Source organism: Chlorocebus sabaeus, chromosome 24, assembly GCF_047675955.1.
Source record: "Chlorocebus sabaeus isolate Y175 chromosome 24, mChlSab1.0.hap1, whole genome shotgun sequence".
Taxonomy (NCBI): Eukaryota; Metazoa; Chordata; class Mammalia; order Primates; family Cercopithecidae; genus Chlorocebus; species Chlorocebus sabaeus.
Genome location: NC_132927.1, coordinates 79,878,054 through 79,903,627, shown reverse-complemented (window position 1 = coordinate 79,903,627; position 25,574 = coordinate 79,878,054). Strand labels below are relative to the sequence as shown.

Below are 25,574 nucleotides of genomic sequence, written 5' to 3'. Positions count from 1 at the left end.
ATGGCCTCGAACTCCTGGGCTCAAGTGATCCGCCTGCCTATGCCTCCCAAAGTGCTGGGAGTACAGGCATAAGCCACCACGCCTGGCCTAAAAAATATTAATAAAATCAGAACACCACTTTCTGCAGTGCTTTAAGTAAAAATAATGAGATACTCTTTCGTCAGTGGTTGCTGGAAAGTGGCTTTCAACTCTGAAAAAATTAAAACATTTCTGCTACGCAGCTATTTGCATTTTAATTTCTGAAAAAGCCAAATCAAATGAGGCTGCAGCTTTGAATTTTATGATTGTTTTCTGTATTAGCTAATTTTCCTGTCACTTTAAAGCCTTTTGCTAATTCAATCCTCAGTGAAATAAAAATAACACAATTACCACTTACCTTTTGCATGCCTGTGGATAATCATTAATTGTACATTAACATTACTGAGCATCTCATTCTTCAAACAGGAGCATGCTAAGTGTTATTAGTATGAAGACAGAATTATTTGGATGCTAAATAATTCTACCAAAGAAAGAAAATACACAGAGCATGCATCAGCCTTTTGTTGCATGGGTGCCCTTTAAAATGCCTGACAGAGTTAATCTATTTCTTTTCAGTTTCCTTTGAAGGAATTAAGTATTTAGTTCTCAGCAGAAAGTTTAGTTTATAAAGAAAAAACAGGGCCGGAAAGCCAAACCTAATGTTAATTGCAGGAGCCATTTGGGAGTGAGGATTGAAAAATAAATGTGCATATATAAATCCTACCTTTTGATAAACCTGAATGACATGTTTCTAAAAGAAATTAAGTAAAAAAAAAAAAAAAAAAAATTAACAAAAATAACTCGCATAAATTAAACAGAGTATCTAATCAATTACAGAGAGAAAGAAAAAAACAAAGCAGGGTTCCTTCTCTGGCCAATCAACAAAGAAATGCTGACATTTGTTGAAAAAGTAAAATTACTACAAGTAATTAAATGAGTATGTGATCTTTTAATACATCAAAAAAAAAAAGTAATAAAAGGTTTAGCAGTAAATACTGACATTAGCTGTAATTAAAAGCTCTTCAGATGGATACACTTTTTTTTTTTTTTTTTTTTTTTTAAAAAGATAAAGAGTCTCGCTCTGTCACAGTGCAGTGGTGCAATCTCGGCTCAATGCAACCTATGTCTCCTGAGTTCAAGCAATTATTGTGCCTCAGTCTCCTGAGTAGCTGGAATCACAAGCGCATGCCACCACGCCCAGTTAATTTCTATATTTTCAGTAGAGATGGGGTTTTGCCATGTTGGTCAGTCTGGTCTCAAACTCCTGGCCTCAAGTGATCCGCCCACCTCAGCCTCCCAGAGTGCTGGGATTACAGGCATGAGCCACTGCACTGGCCAGATACACTTTCTAAGATAAAATTTATGTCTTATGTTAAAGAAGTGACAAGTAATTTGCAATATACTAGTAATAAAACATTTTTCAATTTTCTTCAGAATACCTTATGAACAAAAATCTTGCCTTCTTATACACAAACATTAAAAACTTCATTATAAAATATTTAACCACTAAGAAAAAATCATTACTTCTTTCAGGAAGATGAAACAAACATTAACACATTATTTGTTACAGTGGTATGACATAAATCACGTTTTAAGAAAAAAATAGGTGATTGGGATTTAAACTAAAGTAGACTTTTCAGTCTTAGATCTCAAAATGAATAAAAACTAAGTGGTAAGACAACAGTATGAATTTTACTTTTATGTAATAAACAGGAAGAATTCTATTTAAAAGGGGTAGCTCTGGTCATTAAAAAAATTTAAGGAGATGTGCAGGATGTGCTGAAAATAATCTGACAAAATATTTTTCAAACTACGAATGACGTTTTTATGATCAATGCGATCAGCTTCCCTGGGCAAAAATAGGTTGAGTTTGCTAATTTCTATTTGTAAAACCCAGTTCTGTAACTGGACATACCAGGCACTCATCTATATCTGCTGAATGACTGAATTAATGAAATCCTTGGTTGGGATAACTTTGGCATTGCTTCAGGTATTAATTTACCAATTAAAAAAAAGTCTGGCCAGGCGCGATGGCTCACGCCTGTAATCCCAGCACTTTGGGAGGCTGAGGCGGGTGGATCATGAGGTCAGGAGATTGAGACCATCCTGGCTAACAGGGAACCCTGTCTCTATTAAACACATAAAAAAAATTAGCCGGGCGAGGTGGCGGGCACCTGTAGTTCCAGCTACTTGGGAGGCTGAGGCAGGAGAATGGCATGAATCCAGGAGGCGGAGGTTGCAGTGAGCTGAGATCGCGCCACTGCACTCCAGCCTGGGTGACAAAGTGAGACTCCGTCTCAAAAAAAAAAAAAAAAAGTCTAACTACTATAAATAACTGCCAATCACTTCATAATCAGATCAGTGGTATACAGTAGGGTCATCAACAATACAATCATGCATGTGAAAATCTTTAATATATACTGCCTAAATATAAGGCAATATTATCCAAAATATTTTGGTAGAAAACGATTAAAAGGTCTTTAAGATATATTTTTTATTTCCTAATTTTCTTTTATTTTAAAATATTTATTTATTTATTTAGAGACAAGGTCTTGCTCAATCACCCAGGCTGGAGTACAACGGTGTGATCATGGCTCACTGTAACCTCAAACTCCTGGGCTCCAGCAGTCCTCCTGCCTCAGCCTCTCAAGTAGCTGGGACTACAGGCATGTGTCACCACTCATGGCTAATTAAAAAATGTTTTTGTAGAGATGGGGATCTCATTATGTTGCCCAGGTCAGTCTTGAACTCCTGGCCTCAAATGATCCTCCTGCCTCACTTTTCCCCAAAGTGCTAGGATTACAGGCATGAGCTATGCACAGTGCCTGGCCCATTTCCCATTTTTTTTTTCTTTTTATTAAAAAAATAAAAGGCCACGTGTGGTGGCTCATGCCTGTAATCCCAGCACTTTGGGAGGCCGAGGCAGGCAGATCACTCGAGGTCAGGAGTTTGTGACCAGCCTAGCCAACATGGTGAAACCCTGTCTATACTAAAAATACAAAAATTAGCTGGGCGTGGTGGCATGCACCTGTAGTCCCAGCTACTTGGGAGACTGAGGCAGGAGAATCACCTGAACTCAGGAGGCGGACACTGCAGTGAGCCGAGATCTTGCCACTGCACTCCAGCCTGGGCAACAGAGCGAGACTCCATCTCAAAAAAAAAAAAAGTAGAGATGGGGTCTCATTATGTTGCCCAGGCTGGTCTTGAACTCCCGGGCTCAAGTGATCCACCTGGCTCAGCCTCTCAAAGTGCTGGGATTATAGGCATGAGCCATGGTGTCTGGCCATTTCCTAATCTTCCACTAGGAAAAATCAGGGTTACTGGTCAATTACTATATGAGTGCTTTTCTTAACCTTTCCTCCTACAATCCCCTGAGGTATAAAGAGGAAGGAGGAAGCTGCAGGAGGAGATCTTCACACTGCCCATGGCAACATGGATCAACCTGAGGGCAGAGGCACTTGTGTGTGCCTGGCTGTTCTGCCTGCAGGGTATGGGTGACTCGAAGTCTCTGAGCAAGGCCAGGCCTGATCCCAAGGGGAGAGAATTTTGCTCTTGACTACAAAGGGCCCATAGCTCTCCAAAGTCATGTACTCTCCAAGCAGAGTGCAGGCTTCCTGACTCCAGCCCTCTCCAGACCTGGCCACACCAGGTCTCCCTTGCAGCATCTAAGTGCAAACACCTCAGTCTTCCAGGCAATGCAATTTTAATCCTAGCAATTATTGCTAAAGGAGGATAAGAACTTTCAACCACTCTAGCAAGGATTTTGTTTTTAAGAACAAACTGTCAACAGTTGATTAAGTACAGCACTAAGGTAGACAACAGACCTCAGTTAATAAACTTTAACAAGATAGGATAAAAGACTATCTTTCAGCAAAAATTTGGGGGTGGAAATAGCCTGGAAATTGTAAATCAGATGACCACTAGAATTTTTTTAAACAACAAGCCTGAGTCTCCAATTTTAATTCAAATATACAAAATAAGTGTAATGCAACTGTCACGCCTGCAACTGTTTTTTCTAAGGGGAGCACAGTGCAGTGGCTAAAAGGGCAGAGTCTGGTCAGACAGACCTGGCTCAGCCTGATACTTTCTTTTTTTTTTTTTTTTTTGAGACAGAGTGTCACTCTGTCGCCCAGGCTGGAGTGCAATGGTGTGATCTTGGCTCTCTGCAACTTATGCCTCCTGGGTTCAAGCCATCCTCTTGCCTCACCCTCCCAAATAGCTGGAATTATAAATGTGCGCCACAACATCAGGCTAATTTTTGTATTTTTAGTAGAAAGGGGGTTTCACCATGTTGGCCAGGCTGGTCTTGAACTCCTGACCTTGAGTGATCTACCGGCCTTGGCCTCCCAAAGTGCACGGATTACAGGCATGAGCCACTGCACCAGGCCCTGATACTTTTAAAAATATGTGCCTTAATCTCTCCGAACTTCACCTTCAGTTTCTTTTATAAAATGGGGTGGACTATGGAGATTAAATTAAATGAGAGTGTGTGTGTGCACACTGGTACATGTGTATAATAAATATACTCATTTCACACATATAAACGTGTGTATGTATGATACTCATACATAAAATATGCATATATATAATATACATACATATTTATATGTATAAAATGAATATGACTGTATCTATGTATACAGACATCTACCTTCGCACATAAGCATTCAAATAATGGTAGCTTTGACTGGGCACGGTGGATCACTGAGGTCAGCAGTTCAAGACCAGCCTGGCCAATATGATAAAACTGGGTCTCTAAAAATACAAAAATTAGTCGGGCGTGATGGTGGGTGCCTGTAGTCCCAGCCACTCGGCTTGGTAGGCTGAGGCACAAGAATCACTTGAACCTGGAAAGCGGAGGTTACAGTGAGCTGAGATCACACCACTGCACTCCAGCCTGGGTGATAAAGTGAGACTCTGTGGGGGAAAAAAAAAAAAAAAAAAAGAGGTAGCTGATATTTTTATCAATGATAATCTTGTTTCCTTTTTTCCATTATATACATGTAATAAAATCAATGCTAGTCTTTTTTTTTTTTTTTTTTTTTTGAGACAGAGTTTCACTGTTGTTGCCCGGGCTGGAGTGCTATGGCGTGATCTTGGCTCACCCCAACCTCTGCCTCCCAGGTTCAAGCGATTCTCCTGCCTCAGTCTCCCTGGGATTACAGGCATGTGCCACCATGCCCATATACATACTTATTTTGTATTTTTAGTAGAGACTGGGTTTCTCCATGTTGGCTAGGATGGTCTCAAACTCCCAACCTCAGGTGATCCACCTGCCTCGGCCTCCCAAAATGCTGGGATTATGGGCATAAGCCACTGTGCCCAGCCCAGCCAATCAATGCTAGTCTTTTTTTTTTTTTTTTTTTTTTTTTTGAGACGGAGTCTCGCTCTGTCGTCACCCAGGCTGGAGGGCAGTGGTGTGATCTTGGCTCAATGCAACCTCCACCTCCCAGGTTCAAGCGATTCTCCTGCCTCAGCCTCCAGAGTAGCTGGGACTACAGACACGCGTGCCACCACCCCTGGCTAATTTTTGTATTTTTAGTAGAGATGGGGTTTTGCCATGTTGGTCAGGGCTGTCTCAAACTCCTGACCCCAGGTGATCCACCCGCCTTGGCCTCCCAAAGTGCTGAGACTACAGGCATGAGCCACCCAGCCTAGCCCAATACTAGTCTTCAAATGACTGAAAAAGAGTATGAAGAAGACAAAGAAACTCTTTTTTTTTTTTTTTTTTTTTGAGACGGAGTCTTGCTTTATCACTCAGGCTGGAGTGCAGTGGTATGATCTCAGCTCACTGCAACCTCTGCCTCCCGGATTCAAGCAATTCTCCTGTCTCAGCCTCCTGGGTAGCTGGGACTCCAGGTGCCCACCACCATGTCTGGCTAATTTTTGTATTTTTAGTAGAGACAGGGTTTTACCATATTGGTCAGGCTGGTCTCTAACTCCTGACCTCAGGAGATCTACCCGCCTCGGCCTCCCAAAGTGCTGGGATTATAAGCGTGAACCACCATGGCTGACCAGGAAGGAATGATTTATTCTGGGAGTCAAAAGACTCTTCTCAGAATGAACTCACTGTCTCTCTTGCTGGCTGGTCATGAATGGGTGCCCCAAACCTGGCAAAGCTCTTTGACTCATTCTGTTTTGCCCAGCCTAAAATGAGGTGGCTTAATAAAGGGGCTAAGAAGTGAGTAAGAGGGTAAATAGAAACCTTCTGGGCTGGGTGTGGTGGCTCATGCCTGTAATCCCAGCATTTGGGAGGCTGAGGCAGGTGGATCACGAAGTCAGGAGTTCGAGACTAGTCTGACCAACACGGTGAAACCCTGTCTCTACTAAAAATATCAAAAAAAAAAAAAAAAAAAAAAAAAAGAAGAAGAAGAAAAAAAAGAAACCTTCTGACCCATCTGACTTCTAGTTAATGCTAATGGATTCAGAAATCCTCCCTAATCTAGGCAGAGGTTGAAGTTAGCCAATATTGCACCACTGCACTCCAGCCTTGGCGACAGTGAGACTTCATCTCAAAAAAAAAAAAAAAAAAAAAAAAAGGAATACTACCTAATCTACTCCATGTCCTAATAATAGGTAGATCAGACTTTAATGTGACTCACGGAAGTTTCAGATAATTGAATATAAAATTATATTTAGCTTAGTTTAAATAATGGAGATGGAGTGAAATAAAGTAACAGGCTATACGCCATAGGGAATGCAGAAAAACAGAGGAGGACACTGATCATTTCACACCTGGCAAGGACTCCTACTGCTGTCCGGTAAGCTACAGATGACAAACAAAAGGGTCTGTCCCAGGCAAACCTGCAGGATACCACAGACAGACTGATCCACAGCTAGACTTAATTTAAAAAAATTTCCCCTAGGATGTCCTGAAACTGCAGGGGCTCTTGGGTTTCCTGGATTCCTTCTTGGAAAGGTACCTTTCACTATTTGTTTATGGTTCAAAGTGGTATCCTTTCTTTTTCCTCTTGAAGCAGCCAATATTTCTAGGCTTTTGTAACAGGTGACAAAGTTATGGAAATGAAGTTATCTCAAAGGACCCCTGAAAGTTTACTGAGGCCCCAAATGCTAGCCTTCTAGACACATGGAACAGTTTAAAAAATTTCCAGGACCACCAGCCAAGAATCAAGCAGCATTTAATAATAATAATAATAATAATAATAATAATAACTTACTATTTTTTGATAATAAACCAGAGATTTTATCTCCAAAACTGTACCATTTAAGGACATTACCTTACTCTCAATATAAATTACTAAGACTGAGAGAGAAACTTTCAAGATTTGGACTCTAAGAAATTTACTGCCCCTCAACAACAATTAAGCGAGAAAAGAGGAGTTGTCTCTTTCCCCCACGGCTGGAGATGATTATGAAAGACACGCATGGTCTTTCCTGCTGGTTATTACAGAGTACCAGCCCCCCACCCGCACCAGAACTCGAGGTCTGCCTGCTTAACTACAACGAACATGCCATGCAGACAGACATGTGAGCAAAAGGAACAATAATTAAAGAACAGTAACAAAAACCTCCTAAATGCTAGTTAACTTTTAGTGTTATGAAGACTCTGAGCTCTACAATTTCTACTTTCAAGGTTTTAAAGTATAAAGTTAGATATATATAAAACCAGAAAACCATGAGTTGAAGGCAGACTGAAAAGCATCCAGGCAGCGGTGACTTCACACAAAAAAGACATCTTTCCTTTTGCTCGACGTGTTCACTCCAAAACAACCAGCACCTAGCACTTACCTCCTTGTGAGTTTTGAAGTTAATTTACTAAAGAGATTAGTGGAGCCTCGGCTTCGAGTCTGGGACAATGGTGTGGCTTCATGGGACAGGCTGGGAGAGGCAGGAGGGCCATTGTATGTCGCGGTTCGCCGTTCCCGGGGCTGGCCGTGGAAAGTGCTACGACTGGCAGTGCCTCTTGGGAAGCGGATTCGATCCGGGGTGGCTGCACTGCTAATACTGTGTGTTGAAGCGACTGGAGTTCTCTGATCAGGAATAGTGCTATGAGATCAGAAAGTAAGAAGCTCTCAGAACATGATATACAAAAATTTACAGTCACAATATAACTTTTATACACAGTGGAGAAAATTGGGTATAATAAATCCAGATTCAAGGGGTATTTTATAGGACTTAGGAGCAAAAGTTAAGTGGGAAAGGGTACCAAAAGAACAATACATAATGAGACAAAGCCTCATGGAGTTTAAGGGACCAGTATTATATATATTTTCAAGGACAAGATTAATGCAGGGAAATTCTAGGACAGAGAACAGCTAACTCAAACTTCTCCCCTTTGCTTCCCTCTCAAATTGCTTACATACAGAGAACTGTGCCAATACGAAAGAAAGAAAGGATATGCAGGTGTAACTGAAGAACAGGCAACTAAAAAGTTTTGGAAGTACACAAATGGTATATGTATAAAATTACACATGCTGAAAGCAACTTGGGAGGAGCAGGAACTTCTTATATACACTTTGTAGTATGCAAAGGCACGAAGACACACACACACAACCGAGGACATCATGACACAAGATGTGCTTAACTAAAATCACATAGAGGAAGGACACCTTGTGGACAACTGTAACAAAATCTCAGACTATAAAATCCACAGCACAAAATTAAGAAGCAGTGGGTACACATTAGTTTCAAAAAGAATGTGCATTTTTCTTACATAGCCTTGAAGTTATCTCCTTCACTGTCTATTGGAGGTAACATCATCTTGGGGTGCCCAGAGGCTGACATGGACATCGGCTTCTGATGTCTCAGCCGACAGGTAGATGTACAAACTGAGGCAGGGCTAGCTGCGTAAGCGAACATTTCTGTCAGGCTGGGAGGGGTTTGGGTTCAGGCAGAGGCAGAAACACAGTATGAAGGAGCAGTGACCACAGAGCAACCTGTGTGTAATGCACACACCTTCCTCCCAAGCCATCGCATTTTTGGTAAAGAATAAAAATCTCCTAAGCTTGTTTTGGAGATTCTGGAGCAACTGCTAACCTATAGTTGCCTTTTTTTTTTTTTTCCAAACAGTAATCATAAAAATGTATTACCTTAAAAGAAAATAGCAGATCACATGTTTGAATATCCGTTTCTATGAGAGGGACAATGTCCTCTGACGGTATGCACAAAATAAAACCTATTCTAAGAGATGCCTCAATTCAAATCTAAGTGGTAAAATGAATATATAATATGAGCATGCTATGCTCTCAATCTGTTCCCAAAACACACTGACATATTTTATTTTTTATTTACTTTTTTTTTTTGTAGAGACAGGGTCCCGCTATATTGCCCAGGCTGGTCTTAAATTCATGGCTTCAAGCGATCCTCCTGCCTTGGCCTTCCGAAGTGTTGGGATTACAGGCATGAGCCACCACACCCGGCCCACACTATTTTAAATGAATTAATAAGACTATAGGTATAGGAACTAGCTTTTATATAACAGAGTATCCTATGTTGTTTGGTGTTTTTTTGAGACAGGGTTTTTTGCTGTCACCTAGCTGCAGCGCAGTGGTACGATCATGGCTCACTTCCTCAACTTTACTTCCTCAACATGCAGCCTCAACTTCCTGGGCTCAGGTGGTTCTCCCACCTCAGCTTCCTAAGTGGCTGGGAATACAGGCGCACTCCACCATGCCTGGTTCATTTTGTATTTTTAGTAGTCACAGTTTTGCCATGTTCCCCAGGCTGGTCTTGAACTCCTGGGCTCAAACGATACACCTGCCTTGGCCTCCCAAAGTGCTGGGATTACAGGCATAAGCCACCACACCCAGCCTTCTAATGTTGTTTTAACAATATAGTCTAGAACCTTCCTACTCAAAGGACATTTACTCCAAGATAAAAAACAGTCAGCAGAGCCCCCTTCTCCAAGATGGGCAAATTCATCAGAGCAAATTAACTGTTTACAGATACGGTAAGACAGAGTGGCTGGAAATCTGCAGTTTCACCTAACACACACAGTTACCGGACAAAACTATCCATAGCAGTCTCACTGGGACACATTATTTGGAATTCCAGCTCAGTAATCATGTCCTTGGAATTCAAGGGCCGTTTCTTTCCTTTAAGGGTAAGTAGGAATACAGCTCTTCCAATGTCTTTCTGCAGAAATCCTCTGGAGGGATTCAAACCTGGAAACTGTCAAGTTCTTCCTTTCCCTCACTCCCCATACCTAGACTAACCACATCTTGTTGGTGTCAACTTCCTAGTAGCCCTTCAGGTGGCCCATCTGCTCCACATCTACCGCCAAGGCCACAGTATAAAGCCTTACTCCTTGTCTTCACTGGGCCGCCTGCCTTTGCCCCAACACCTCCAATCTATTCACCTTACAGCTGAGAACTTCTTAACATATAAACCAGACCTTGTCACTCATCTGCTCAAACTTCTACAGAACACCAAGTCTTTGGCATAAAGTTCAGTCTCCTCGACTCGGAATGCAAGTAAACATCCCCAGGCCCCTGAAGTCTGGCCCCTGCCATTTCTCTAGGCTTTGCCTTCTATCATTCCCTCCTGGAACTCAACTTTCTGGCCTTCCTGATGATGTGTGGTCCGTTGGTCAGAAAATGTTTGCAGGAGTTATTCTCTCGGTATGGAGGGCTGCAATTTTTTAATTCACTCTTCAAAAATGAACCAGAGGTCATCATCTCCATGATGTCTTATCTGATCTACTTTCCCTCTGAGAGTTAAATCACTTCTGTTTTTAGCTCATGCACGCCACATTGTATCCTAGTGACCCTTCTCTGCTGAAGTCCCTGAAAACACAGCCCGAAATCTTGTCAATGTGCCCCCCACCAGTGTAAGCAGAAAGCCTAGCAGGGCAGGTATTCAATAAACGTTCTCCTAACAGAGAAGATTAATCAATTAGCAACTGGAATTCTGAGAGCCCCAACATGAGGGAGAAAGGTCTTTAAAATCAAGAAGAACTGCTTGTCCCTGAATTAAAACATTTTTATCAAAATTTTTATTTTTGGAGACAGGGTCTTGCTCTATTCACCCAGGCTAGAGTGCAGTGGCACTATCACAGCTTGCTGCAGCCTCAACCTCCTGGGGTCAAGCGATCCTCCTATCTCAGCCACAGGAGTGCGCCACTATGCCTGGCTAATTTTTAAGTATTTTTGTAGAGATGGTGGTGTCTCACTATGATGCCTAGGCTGGTCTCGACCTCCTGGGTTCAAGTGATCCTTCTGCCTCGGCCTCCCAAAGTGCTGGGATTATAGGCCTTCTAAGCCACTGTGCCTGGTTCTGTCCCTACATTTTTGTTTGAGAATTCCACCCTCTGACTTGGGAGAATTTATACAGTCTGAGAAGAACTGGAAACAAAAGTCTTATAAAGACATTTATTCAGTTTTGTATTTATTGAGTTTCATATTTCTGCCACTCAGTATCCATTCTTTTCCTGTAGCAACAATATTCACATTTTGCTTTGGTGGAGGCAACTCTAGGTCCCACACAGATCAAGGAGACAACCTAAGGGCTTCCGCTTGAGCACAGCTGTGTGCGAGAAAAAGCTATGTCTGATGGTGCTGAGCCCAATCATGGAACTACCACCAAGGAGGCAGAAGCAGATGGATCCTAACTCTAGCCCTAGACTTTTTTTAGTTATATGAACTAACAGCCTTTTTATATTAAAGCCTGTTTAGACTGGGTTTTCTGTCACCTGCAACAGAGACAGTTCTAACTGACTAAGGTTTTTAAAGAAATGCTCAGTTGTTTCTTGTACATGTGTACAGACACACGTACACATGAACACACACAAATGTATTTTTCTAACAAGATACAGCTAAATACAACTATCTCTTATGCCCTTACCTTTCAGGGTGAGTCTAGGGTCAATACACTCTACCTCCAGCTGTTGACTTTTTTTTTGCCCAAATTAGTAACTAGTTTCAGTAGATGCGCCAAGAAAAGCAGGGGAAGAAGAGGCAGGAGTGGTTTGACCCTTTCCCTGGTGAATACAAATGGTCCCAAAGTCTTTGGAGAAGGAAAAGGCTTTTAGTCAGCTTGCAGGCAGGAGTGTGCGGCATCGATTCCCAATGAAGCACACCGCTGACAGGCCAAGCTAGATCTTTAAGGCATACAAACATGGTAAGAGGATGTGGACAGATGCTTTGCAGCAAAAAAATGGATCCTCTAGAGACCTCAGAAGGAAATGTAAGTTTATTTTCTCATTATAAATTAACAAAATGGTTTTTTCTTTTGTAGAGACGGGGTTTCGTCATGGCCCAGGCTGGTCTGGAACTCCAGAGCTTAGGCAATCCGCCGGCTTTGGCCTCCCAAAGTGCTGGGATTACAAATTATTAACTCGAGGCCAGGTGTGGTGGCCCACACCTGTAATCCCAGCACTTTGGGAAGCTGAGGCGGGTGGATTACTTGAGGCCAGTAATTCGAGACCAGCCTGGCCAACATGGAGAAAACCCACTCTACTAAAAATACAAAAATTGGCCGGGAATGGTGGCTCAAGTCTGTAATCCCAGCACTTTGGGAGGCCGAGACGGGCGGATCACGAGGTCAGGAGATCGAGACCATCCTGGCTAACACGGTGAAACCCCATCTCTACTAACAAAATACAAAAAACTAGCCAGGCGTGGTGGCGGGCGCCTGTAGTCCCAGCTACTTGGGAGGCTGAGGCAGGAGAATGGCGTAAACCTGGGAGGCGGAGCTTGCAGTGAGCTGAGATCCGGACACTGCATACCAGCCTGGGCGATAGAGCGAGACTCCGTCTCAAAAAAAAAAAAAAAAAAAAAAAAAAAAAAAAAAAAAAAAAATCAGTTGGGTGTGGTGGTGGGCCTCTGTAATCCCAGCTACTCAGGAGGCTGACGCAGGAGAATCGTTTAAACCCGGGGGTGGTGGCTGCAGTGAACCGAGATCATGCTACCGAACTCCAGTCTGGGTGATAGAGAGAGAGAGAGAGAACCCGGGAGGCGGAGCTTGCAGTGAGCTGAGATCCGGCCACTGCACTCCAGCCTGGGCGAAAAAGCAAGACTCCGTCTCAAAAAAATAAAAAAAAATAAAAATAAACAAATAAATAAAATAAAATAAAAATAAACAAATAAACTTTTTGACATATTAATTTTAAAGGCAATTAAACTTTTTAGAAATTTAATCCATGTCACATCATGAGTTTCACAAAGCAAGCAACAAAACAGATTTTTTCTGACTTCTACAGTAGGCCTAACACCCATAAGGAAACAGTAAACTCAGTAAGATGTTTGGAAATTTCAACTTTGTACAATCAAGCTCACAAAAATCCTATTTACAACAGGCAGCCCCAACATCACAATGGTCTACATATATATTCTAAAAGGTCATCAAGTTAATTGTTATGAAATTCGAATAATATTTCCCCCCAGGAAAGTGTTAAAAATGATAGTTTTATTTCCTAATCTAGCCCACAATTTACATAAGCAAAACAGTAGCAGTATTACATTTCTTTTATAATTAAAATTTTTTTTTACAGTTTTTATGGGTTCATAGTAGCTGTATTACATTAATTTAGTTTTATTTTTTTGAGACAGGGTCTGGCTCTACCGTCCAGGCTGGAATACAAAGGTGTGATTTCAGCTCACTGCAACCTCCGCCTCCCAGGCTCAAACCATCCTCCTGCCTCAGCCTCCCAAAGAGCTGGGACTACAGGCGTGCAACACCACACCCGGCTAATTTGTATATTTTTAGTAGAGATGGGGTTTTACCATGTTGGCCAGGCTGGTCTCAAACTCCCGACCCAGGTGATCCACCTGCCTCGGCCTCCCAAAGTGCTGGGATTACAGGTGTGAGCCACTGCGCCTGGCACCCAGCTAATTTTTTTGTATTTTTGGTAGAGATGGGATTTTACCATATTGCCCAGGCTGGTCTTGAACTCCTGGGTTCAAACAATCCTCCTGTCATGGCCTCCCAAAGTGCTGGGATTACATGGTGGCATGAGCCACCATGCCTGGTCTACATTTAAACCTTAATTGACAGAAATAGCAATATTTTTCTTAAAATTCAAGTTGCATGAAGTTGAGTTCCTATTAATCTACCCAACTGTTTCGTATTCATGACTATCTTTTAAAATTAAAAAATATATATTTTTATACAGATCGGGGTCTCAAGCTGCTTTGCCCAGGCCGGTCTTGAACTCCCGGCCTCAAGTGATCTTCCTATCTAGGCCTCCCAAAGTGCTGGGATGACAGGTCTTGTGAGCCACTGTGCCCAGTCTTGACTATCTTTTCTAAAACATTAATCCACTTAAGGTTACTAAAGGATAGGCACTTTGAACTTGTTGGTATGACCTCTAGCCCCTATCAGAACATTCTGATAAGAAATGTATTGGCTGCTGATTAAAAGCACACTCAGAGATTGGGCAAAAGCAGAATTAAAAATACAGTCCAAGGGCAGGCATGAAGGCTCATGCCTGTAAACCTAGCATTTTGGAAGGCAGAGACGGGAGGATCCCTTGAGGCCAGGAATTTGAGACCAGCCTTGGTAACATAGGAAGACTTAATCTCTACAAAAAATAAAAAATTAGCCAGGTGTGGTGGTCCACGCCTACAGTCCCAGCTGCTCAAGAGGTCAATGCAGGAAGATCATTTGAGCCCAGGAGTTTGAGGCTACGGTACACTATGATTATGTCTGTGACTAGCCATGGCACTGCAGCCTGGGCAACACTGCAAGACTCCATCCCTTAAAAAACAAAAAACAAACAAACAAAAAACAAACAAACAAACAAAAAAACAGCCTTTCTTTTTTTGAGATGGGGTTTTGCTCTTATTGCCCAGGCTGGAGTGCAAGTGCAATGGTGAAATCTCGGCTCACTGCAACCTCTGCCTTCTGGGTTCAAATGATTCTCCTGCCTCAGCCTCCCGAGTAGCTGGGATTATAGGCATGTGCCACCATGCCTCGCTAATTTTTTTTTTTTGTATTTTTAGTAGAGATGGGGTTTCTCCATGTTGGTCAGGCTGGTCTCGAACTCCTGACCTCAGGTGATCTGCCCGATTCGGCTTCCCAAAGTGCTGGGATTACAGGCATGAGCCATTGCGTTCAGCTCTTTTTTTAGTTTTTGAGACGGAGTCTCGCTCTATTGCCAGGCTGGAGTGCAGTGGCGCTATCTCGGCTCACTGCAACCTCTGCCTCCCGGGTTCAAGTGATTCTCCTGCCTCAGCTTCCCAAGCAGCTGGGACCACAGGCGCATGCCATCACGCCCAGCTAATTTTTAGACAGGGTTTTACCATGTTGGCCAGGATGGTCTTGATCTCCTGACCTCGTGATCCACCTGCCTCAGCCTCCCAAATTGCTGGGATTACAGGTGTGAGCCACCGCACCCGGCCTAAGAAAAGCAACTTCTATATGTAGTCCAAAGATATATACGCTAAGTGTCCTCAATCCTTCTCTGCTCAATCTCTATGTGGCTTGATGCAGGGTAAGTGGATAAAATAATAAAGCCACTTCCCAATTTTGAAACTTTACAATAATATCCAATATCTAAAACTTAATTGAAAAGATTCTGGGCCTGGAGCAGTGGCTCACGCCTGTAATCACAGCACTTTGAGAGGCCAAGGCAGGTGGATCACTTGAAGTCAGGAGTTTGAGACCAGCCTGGCCTAGTGAAACCCCATTTCTATTAAAAATACAAAGATCAGCCAGGTGTGGTGGTGTGTGCCTGTAATCCCAGCTACTTGGGAGGCTGAGGCAGAAGAACTGCATGAACCTGGGAGACAGAGGTTGCAGTGACCTGAGATTGTGCCATTGCACTCTAGCCTGGGTAAAAGAGCGAGACTACATCGCAAAAAAATAAAAAAATAAAAAAAAAGAAAGATTGATTCTGTTTGTATTACTGTAACATCATCATGTCACTTCTTCAGGGTCTTTCAATGAGGCAGTCTAAACAGTGTTGTCCAGGTATCTAAAGCATATGAAATGGTAGGAGCAGAGTATCTCTGCTATGTAGGTTGTTTAGCAACGTTATTAACTTGAGAGATTAGGTTTAGCACTCGCTATGAGTCAGTGCTATGTGGTTTAAGACTCACTGCAAACCTATACCATCATGATAGAATCATACAATTGAGGTGTAATAAAATCTTCTCATGCCTAGTTTACACCAACCATTAGTCATGCCTAGAATCTGGCCACTTTTCGAGAATAACATCAGAAGGCAGAATAATTACAGCAGGAAGTAGGCTGGCCTTCAGCACGACCAGTTCAAAACCAGTCTTAGAAAACTACTCACAGGTGTTTGTGCCAAAGTAACAACTGGCCTTAACCTATGCTCCCCACATCATTAACTTTCTTGTTCCCACAGGAAAGCTGATAAAACAAAGACTGACCTAGTAAGAACCAATTAATAAAACTAATTTTCAAAAGAAAAAAGCTATTAAAATTAATTATGGCCGGGCGTGGTGGTTCACGCCTGTAATCCCAGCACTTTGGGAGGCCGAGGTGGGTGGATCACGAGGTCAGGAGATCGAGACCATCCCCGCTAACACAGTGAAACCCTGTCTCTACTAAAAATACAAAAAACTAGCCGGGCGAGGTGGCGGGCGCCTGTAGTCCCAGCTACTTGGGAGGCTGAGGCAGGAGAATGGCGTGAACCCGGGAGGCGGAGCTTGCAGTGAGCCGAGATCACGCCACTGCACTCCAGCCTGGGCGACAGAGCGAGACACCATCTCAAAAAAAATAAATAAATAAAAAATAAAAATAATTATATTGCCTATGACAAGAGAAAAAGCCTTGCATTTAGTAAGCCTTTAAAATATCCTGTTTACAGTAGGATTTTGAAGGTAGTAAGGGCTTAAGTTATGTGGAGTCTTTGGTTTAAACCTTTACACAGTTTTAAAAAAATCAGCCATCATTATTCTCATGTTGAAATTCTGTATGAACACTCATATAAAGAAGAAAACAGTCGAAAATATTTAAGGCTAAAATTGGAACTTAACGTATTTGTTTCAGAAGTTAACATAGGTCCAGGCATCCTGCAGCTCACCCATATTTTAAATTAGTGAAGAAATAAGATACATGGGTGGGTGAAGAGAGGGAAAAGGAACAATTTGCCAAAGAAGTCATCTGTGCAGGGAAAGCCAATTGTATCTCACTGAAGACTCAAGCATCAATTTTAAGGGAACGTTGTCACATTTAGTGCCTTAACTAAAGGTGTCAAACCTAATAATTTTCCAGTCTTTTAATTCATTTATAAGATAGGAAAGGAAAATACAAATATTATTAAAACAACGGGCCCTGTCTTTTTTTTTTTTTTTTTTTTTTGAGACGGAGTCTCACTCTGTCGCCCAGGCTGGAGTGCAGTGGCCGGATCTCAGCTCACTGCAAGCTCCGCCTCCCGGGTTCACGCCATTCTCCTGCCTCAGCCTCCCGAGTAGCTGGGACTACAGGCGCCCGCCACCTCGCCCGGCTAGTTTTTTGTATTTTTTAGTAGAGACAGGGTTTCACCGTGTAGGCCAGGATGGTCTCGATCTCCTGACCTCGTGATCCGCCCGTCTCGGCCTCCCAAATTGCTGGGATTACAGGCTTGAGCCACCGCGCCCGGCCGGCCCTGTCTTTTAAGGTTTGGCGCTGAGACTCTCTTTGGCTAAAGAGAAAGACGACACCTTCAAAAGCAAAGTATTTCAATGACTGATGCTAAGAGAAGCAATGAGACAGGTCAGGATATGAAAGAGTCGGCCCCAACAAGGCACTTGTCTCCAGGGGGAATGCAGAAAGGAAATGATGCCAAAGAAATTAAAGAAGTCTTAAATACTATTTCCAAAGAGTGAAAAAAAAGATTTTAGGAAAAGAGAATCAGAAGACACAGGCATATATGCATGTGCCTGGTGTATGATGCTACATATAGCACAGGATGGGAGCAGAGAGCAGATCTTAGTCTTACTTAACACCCTTGGGGAGACTGACTCTGCACCTCAGAGTCACATATCCTAAAGTTCAGAAGGAGCTGGGTAGTGCACTTTCAGAATTTAGAAATAGTAAAGGTAATGAAACCACCTTTTTTTTTTTTTTTTTTGACACAAGTCTTGCTCTGTCACCCAGGCTGGATTGCAGTGGCATGATCTCAGCTCACTGCAAACTCTGCCTCCCGGGTTCAAGTAATTCTCCTGCCTCAGTCTCCCTAGTAGCTAGGACTATAGGCGCCTACCACCACATATGATTAATTTTTATATTTTTAGTAGAGACGGGGTTTCAACTATGTTGGCCAGGCTGGTCTTGAACTCCTGACCTCAAGTGATCCACCCACCTTGGCCTCCCTAAGTGCTGCGATTACAGGTGTGAGTCACTGCGCCTGACCACAAAACAACATTTCTGTAGTCCTGTAGAATAAAATCTATAACATCAGAAACTTCTAATTAAGTCTTCCATTGATATTTTCTATTAAGTCACTTTTGAACTAGAAGAAATTTGAGAGTTAAGAACTGAACTATAATACAAATCTACCAGAGAGTAGACTACTATTAAGAAATACCTGGCCGGATGCAGTGGCTCACGCCTGTAATCCCAGCACTTTGGGAGGCTCAGGCGGGAAGAATATGAGGTCAGGAGATTGAGACTATCCTGGCTAACATGGTGAAACTCCATCTCTACTAAAACTACAAAAAATTAGCCGGGTGTGGTGGCAGGACCCTATAGTCCCAGCTACTCAGGAGGTTGAGGCAGGAGAGTGGCATGAACCCGGGAGGCGGAGCTTGCAGTGAGCCAAGATGGCGCCACTGCACTCCAGCCTGGGCGACAGAGCGAGACTCTGTCTTGACAACAACAACAACAAAAGAAATACCTATACCAATCATTATCTGTAAACTACCCCAGCTGCTATACTCAAGTTCTTAACAGTTTTTAATCATAAGAAAAAAGACAATGTTAAAACACACACACACACGAGTCAGAAAAGAGAACAAGAGAATGTAAATATTGCTAAAAATTCAACGAATAATAACCATAATCTTACAGAACAAATGTTACTCCTCATATCAACTCAATCCTAAGTGGCCTATGGAACAGGGAAGCAATAAGCAATTTGGTACTAAGGATGAAGGAGGAAAGAATTTTTGATTTTTGATTAGGCTATCATAAAATGTAGTGATCAAACATTTCGTTTGACTAATGAGATCAAACATTTCGTTTGACTAACGAGATCAAACATAGGTTAGGAACAGAACCTTACACTGTAACAGCAGAAAGTAAATGTCAGAACAATTCTGATACAAACAATGTTCAGGTTAAAAGAATGATGTACACTTATTGCTCTTCCAAAAACAAAGAAGGAAAATCCATGCCAGCCTGGGAAATTTGTTCTGAACAGAGTATAGCATATTTAACTATTCTCTACCAATCTAACTTCTCTTTTTTTTCTCTCCACCCAGAAGACTAATCCCCCACCTAAGAGTCTCTAGACCTATCTAATCCCATTTTACTGACTCTACTTATTTCAAAACCCCAAGAAAATGGTGTGCATGATAGGATGCTCTCCTTATTGACATGTAACATCACTGTCTTTTTAAAATCACGCTCATCCTATATATGCTTGCTATGCAGCCAAAATAAAAGCATTCAGTAGCCTGGACTCTCCACTTCTCTTGGCTTTCAGTGTTTCTATTTACACTCAGCCATCTGGACTCTTTGGTAAACTGCGGACCTTTAATGCTACCTGGTGCTGTACATTCTCCCAAGGTGTGGCTCTCTGCCTCAGGTCTTCATCTTCCCCCACTTTCAGCTTTTGTTCAAATTACTATGTGCACAAGACAATCTCCATTTCCTTATTCACTGTTCTACAACATAACCACAGTTTACTATGTACTTCCTCTAGGAAACCTCCTGGGTTTAACTCAATCCTTTTAATCATCATACACAGCCAGGCAGGAGGATGATGCTCTGGACAACAAAAAGAATTTAGTATCTTGCTAAAAATTAGTATACAAATTTAACTTACCTTCAGAGAATACTTACAGTTTAATTTGAAATGATTATAGAAACAAAGCAGTAAACAACATGCTTCCATTTCTCTTGGGAAAAACAACTTTTCTTACAAACAGGTGGAATTTCCTACCTGTTTTCTTTGCCATTCTGAATCACTGAGTGTCTATCAGCTGTAGTTCTCTCACTGCAAACGTAAGTATTTCGCCGTGTCATTCCACCAGATGCTGTGTTACTCTATAAAAAAGGGCATTTTTGTCTTAATTTGGTAAATACAGTACTATGACAAAAAATGAACTTATCTACATAAATAGGAATACCAGTCTTCTATTTACTTATTTTTTGAGGCAAGGTCTTACTCTGTCACCCAGGCTGGAGTGCAGTAGAGCAATCTTGGCTCTGCCTCCCAGGATCAAGCAGTCCTCCCACCACGGCCTCCCAAGTAGCTGGGAATACAGGCATGTGCCACCATATCTGGCTTTTTTTTTTTTTTTGAGACGGAGTCTTGCTCTGTCGCCATGCTGGAATGCAGTGGTGCCATCTTGGCTCACTGCAACCTCCCCCTCCTGGGTTCAAGTGATTCTCCTGCCTCCACCTCCCGAGGTGCCCAGCCTGACAACCTAATTTTAAAATGGGCACCTTCAATAGACATTTCTTTAAAAAAGCTATACAATGGCCGGGTGCGGTGGCTCACGCCTGTAATCCCAATACTTTGGGAGGCCAAGATGGGCGGATCTCCTGAGGTGAGGAGTTCCAGATCAGCCTGACCAACATGGAGAAACCCCGTCTCTGCTAAAAATACAAAATTAGCTGGGCGTGGTGGTATATGCCTGTAATCCCAGCTACTCAGGAGGCTGAAGTAGGAGAATAACTTGAACCTGGGAGGCGGAGGTTGTGGTGAGCCAAGATCATACCATTGCACTCCAGCCTGGGCAACAAGAGTGAAATGCAGTCTCAAACAAAACAAAACAAAACAAAACAAAACCAAGCTATACATATGGCCAAGAAGCACATGAAAAGATGCCCAATATCACTGGTCATTAAAGAAATGCAAATCAAAACCATGAGGTACTTCTTCCTGCCTACTAGGAAAGCTTTAAATAATAAAATAATAATAATTATTAATTGTTGGCAAGAATGTGAAGAAAAGAGACTCTCACTATTACTGGATAAAATGGTACAGTTGTGAGGAAAACTGTTCGGCAGTTTACCAAAAAATTAAACATGGAGTTACCATATGACTCAACAATTTTATTCCTAGATATATACCCGAGAAAAATGAAAACACAGCCAGGTGCAGCGGTTAATGCCTGTAATCCCAGCACTTTGGAAGGCTAAGGCGGCAGGACTGCTTGAGCCTAGGAGTTTGAGACCAGCCTGGCTGGGCTACACAGGGAGACCTCATCTCTACCACAATAAACAAACAGAAAAAATAAGCCAGGCATGGTGACGCATGCCTGTGGTATCGGCTATTTGGGAGGCTGAGGTGGGAGGATCTCTTGGGTCTGGGAAGTCAAAGTTGCAATGAGCCGTATTTGCACCATTGTACTCTAGCCTAGGTGACAGAGCGAGATCTTGTCTCCTCCCCAAGAAAGAAAAAGAAATTAAAACATAAGACCACATAGAAATTTGTACACAATTGCTTACAGTAGCATTATTCATTTTAACAAATACATGGAAATAATATAAATGTCCATTAACAGATGAACAGTTAAATTGTAGCATATACACAGAATGGAATATTACCCCCAAAAGAAACAAAGTACTAATACATGCTACAGGCTGGGCATGGTGGCTCACGCCTGTAATCCCAGCACTTTGGGAGGCTGATGTGGGTGTATCACCTGAGGTCGGGAGTTCGAGACCAGACTGACCGACATGGAGAAACCCCGTCTCTACTAAAAACACAAAATTAGCCAGGCATGGTGGTGCATGCCTGTAATCCCAGCTACTCAGGAGGCTGAGGCAGGGGAATTGCTTGAACCCAGGAGGTGGAGTTTGCAGTGAGCCAAGATCGTGCCATTGCACTCTAGGCAACAGGAGTGAAATTCCATCTCAAAAAAAAAAAAAAAAAAGAAAAAAAATACATGCTACAACTTGGATGAATCATGAAAACATTACGCTGAGTTAAAGAAGCAGACACAAAAGGACACATGTGAAATGATTCTATTTATATAAAATATTCAGAACAGGCAAATCCAGAGAGACAGAACACAGACTGGTGGTTGCCAGGGCATGAGGGGAGGGGAGGGGAGGGGAGGAGAAGGGAGAGGAAGGGAGGGGAGGGGAGGGGAGGGGAAGGGAGGAATGGAAAGTGATTACCTAAGAGATACAGGTGTGTTTGTTTTTTTTTTTTTTTTTTTTGAGATGTAGCCTTGCTCTTTCACCCAGGCTGGAGTGCAGTGGCGCCATCTTGGCTCACTATAACCTCCGCCTCCCGGGTTCAATTGATTCTCCTGCCTCAGCCTCCCGAGCAGCTGGGACTGCAGGCGCCTGCCACCATGCCTAGATAATTTTTGTATTTTTAGTAGAAATGGAGTTTCACCATGATGGCCAGGCTGGTCTCAAACGCCAGACCTTGTGATCTGCCTGCTTTGGCCTCCTAAAGTGCTGGGATTACAGGTGTGAGTCACCATGCCCTTTTTTTTTTTTTTTTTTTTTAAAGACAGGGTCTTGCTCTGTTGCTCAGGCTGGAATATGGTGGTATGACCAAGATTCACTGCAGCCTCAACCTCCTAGGCTGAAACGATCTTCCCACCTAAGCCTCTCAAGTAGCTGGTACTACAGGTATGCATCATCATGCTCAGCTATTTTCTTTTTAAATTTTTTCGTAGAGATGAGGTCTCACTTTGGTGCCCAGGCTGATCTCAGATTCTTGGGTTCAAGCGATCCTCCCACCTCAGCCTCCCAAAGTGCTGGGATTATAGGGGTAAGCCACTGTGCCCAGCCTAAACAGATGCTCCTTCTGGGGAGCTGAAAAAGTTCCGAAACTAGAGAGGTGCTGGTTGCACAATACTGTGAGTGTACCAAATGCCACCAAATCGCCCACTTTAAAATGGTTAATCATTGTCATGTGGATTCACATGAATTTAACTTCCAAAATAAAAAACTAAAAAGCAAGGAACAAGTCACAGCTATGGACATTTTTTTAATTTTTTGAGATGGAGTCCTGCTCTGTCACCCAGGCTGGAGCGCAATGACACAATCTCAGCTCACTGCAACCTCCACCTCCTGGGTTCAAGCAATTCTCTTGCCTCAGCCTCCTGAGTAGCTAGGATTATAGGAGCGCACCACCAAACCCGGCTAATTTTTGTATTTTTAGAAGGGATGGGATTTCACCATGTTGGCCAGGCTGGTCTCGAACTCCTGACCTCAAGTGATCTGCCCACCTCGGCCTCCCAAAGTGCAAGGATTACAGCCACTGTGCCCAGTCATAGCTATGGAATTTTATCAGATAATTTTTAAACAAAGATAAAGCAGTCACTTTTACTACAGCATGAGCAGACCATGTAGAGAGGAATCCCGAAGATTCATGGGAGAAAATAATGTTGCTAACTACCTTTTTCCTTTGTAAGTAATTTAGTGTGGGTGGACTGATAATACTCATGATTGACTTGCAGAGGGGCAGCGTGCAGACAAGAGCAAAGGGGAAGGGAGGTCATGAAGGCAGGGAACAATGCCCTCATCTTCTCTGGTAATTGTCAATGAACACTGGAGACTGAATTGTAACTGCAGGAGTATGGAAACAACAATCCTATTTTATGGCATTTGGAAGCCAAAATAAACTTTTCACACAGGGTTTACTCCGACTAAGCATAAGGTCAGAGGATGAAGCACGCAAAGCCCCTTGGGGTCCTGTATGCACCCAGTTCAGAATGGAACAATGAAGGGCTTTCAAAGAGAGGAACAGGGCTTCTCCATAGTCTCCTCAGTCCAGCGTTTTTCTGGAGTTAGAGGCAGGGCTGCATCATTGTTAATTCTGTAGGGAAAAATGTGCTTATAGAATAGTCTTAAGATTGTTGACTGCTCTGCAAATTATTTAACAGGTTAGATAGAACACACCTCAATACACAGAAAACAGTTTCTGAAGCTGAATGGATGCAATTTAATGTAGTAAATATTATCTATTTACTGGGGAGATTTTGTTACAGGTAGGGATTAAGAGCTGGATTCAGGTTGGCAGTGTAATTTTAGGCAATTACCCAACTCTTTTTCACCTTAAAATGTAGCTAATCCATGAAAAAGCACTTAGCATGGTCCTTGGCACACGGCAGGAACTCAGCCAACACTCATCATCATTAGAACCTTTTTAAGACTCAGTGTGAACACCACATCTTTGGGGCATTGGCAGTCAGACCTCCCCGTGTATGCACAGTAGGCTTCTGTCAGCACTGCCATTGTTTTCATTCACTTCCTGTTAGACTGAGGTCTTTCCATGTCTCAGCACCTGACAACCTAAGGTTCAGCAGGTGTCTGTGAAATAACTGGAACCAGCCCTTGAAATAAAGGACCTATCACCATCTAGTGTCTATGGTGGGTGTGCTATGCTTTGGATGCGTCCCCTCCAAAATTCATGTTGAAGCTTTATCTCCCACAGGAGAAAACAGTATTTGGAGGTGAGTCTTTTAGGTGTTTAGGCCATGAGGGCTCTGCCTTCATGAATGGATTAGTGTCTTTTTTTTTTTTTTTTTTTTGAGAAGGAGTCTTGCTCTGTCGTCAGGCTAGAGTGCAGTGGTGCGATCTTGGCTCACTGTAACCTCTGACTCCCGAGTTCAAGCAATTCTCTGCCTCAGCCTCCTGAGTAGCTGGGATTACAGGCATCCGCCACCATGCCCGGTTAATTTTTGTATTTTTAGTAGAGATGGGGTATCACCATCTTGGCCAGGCTGGTCTTGAACTCCTGATCTCTTGAACTCCACCCACCTCGGCCTCCCAAAGTGCTGGGATTACAGACGTGAGCCACCGCTCCCAGCCGGATTAGTGTCTTATAAAAGGGCTTGAGGGGGTGAGTTCACCCCTTCTGTCCCTTCAGCCACATGAGAACACAGCATTCGTCTCCTCTGGAGGATGCCAGCACCAAGGCACCATCTTGGAAGCAGAGAACAGAGCCCTTGCCAGACACGGAACTTGTTGGTGCCTTCATCTTGGACTTCTCAGCCTCCAGAATTGTAGGAAATCAAGTCTTTTCTTTATAAATTAGCCAGTATCAGGTATTTTGTTACAGCAGCAGGAATGAACTAAAAGAGTGTCAACAATAAATACCTACAATGCAGCAGGTAGGATTTCTATAGGTTAAGATTGGGCATGGTTGTCTAGTGGAGAAAGCTTCCAGGCACGGGAGACCACAGGAGTAAAATGAACACCTGGTGTCCAGCCAGTTCCAACCCTACCACCCTAAGACCACTCTACAGTTCAACAACACTTACACTAGGGACAGTGGAGCTTTTCTTGCGTTCAGGAATATCCGCCTTATTGGGATTACTCGCATTCCCAAGCATGGGACTGGCTGGAGCAATTCCCTTTCCTCCAACAGCACTGCCACTTGACTTCCGGGAGGAAATTCCATCTTCTTTGAGGTCACTATCTGCGGTGCTGGTCTGACTCCTTTTCGGATACGCCACAACAGAAGGAATAGCTGGTCCAGCTAAAATAAAGAGTTCACTTTTTAAATGACT

General features: G+C 42.8%; 1 protein-coding gene across 12 annotated transcripts in view; it reads right to left on the bottom strand.

Annotated features, from left to right (window-relative positions):
• Positions 1 to 25,574, bottom strand: part of MARK3 (microtubule affinity regulating kinase 3) — a 114,680-nt gene that overhangs the window by 4,493 nt on the left and 84,613 nt on the right. For 9 of the 12 annotated variants that reach the window (XM_037984596.2, XM_037984599.2, XM_073011341.1 and 6 more), the window contains 4 exons: positions 25,326 to 25,543; positions 20,033 to 20,136; positions 7,768 to 8,025; positions 743 to 769 (listed from right to left, as the gene is read on the bottom strand). In XM_037984596.2, the coding sequence (XP_037840524.1) occupies positions 743 to 769; positions 7,768 to 8,025; positions 20,033 to 20,136; positions 25,326 to 25,543 (607 nt within the window). The remainder of the gene's footprint in view (positions 1 to 742; positions 770 to 7,767; positions 8,026 to 20,032; positions 20,137 to 25,325; positions 25,544 to 25,574) is intronic. The other 3 variants (XM_037984594.2, XM_037984597.2, XM_037984598.2) reach the window with 1 other exon arrangement.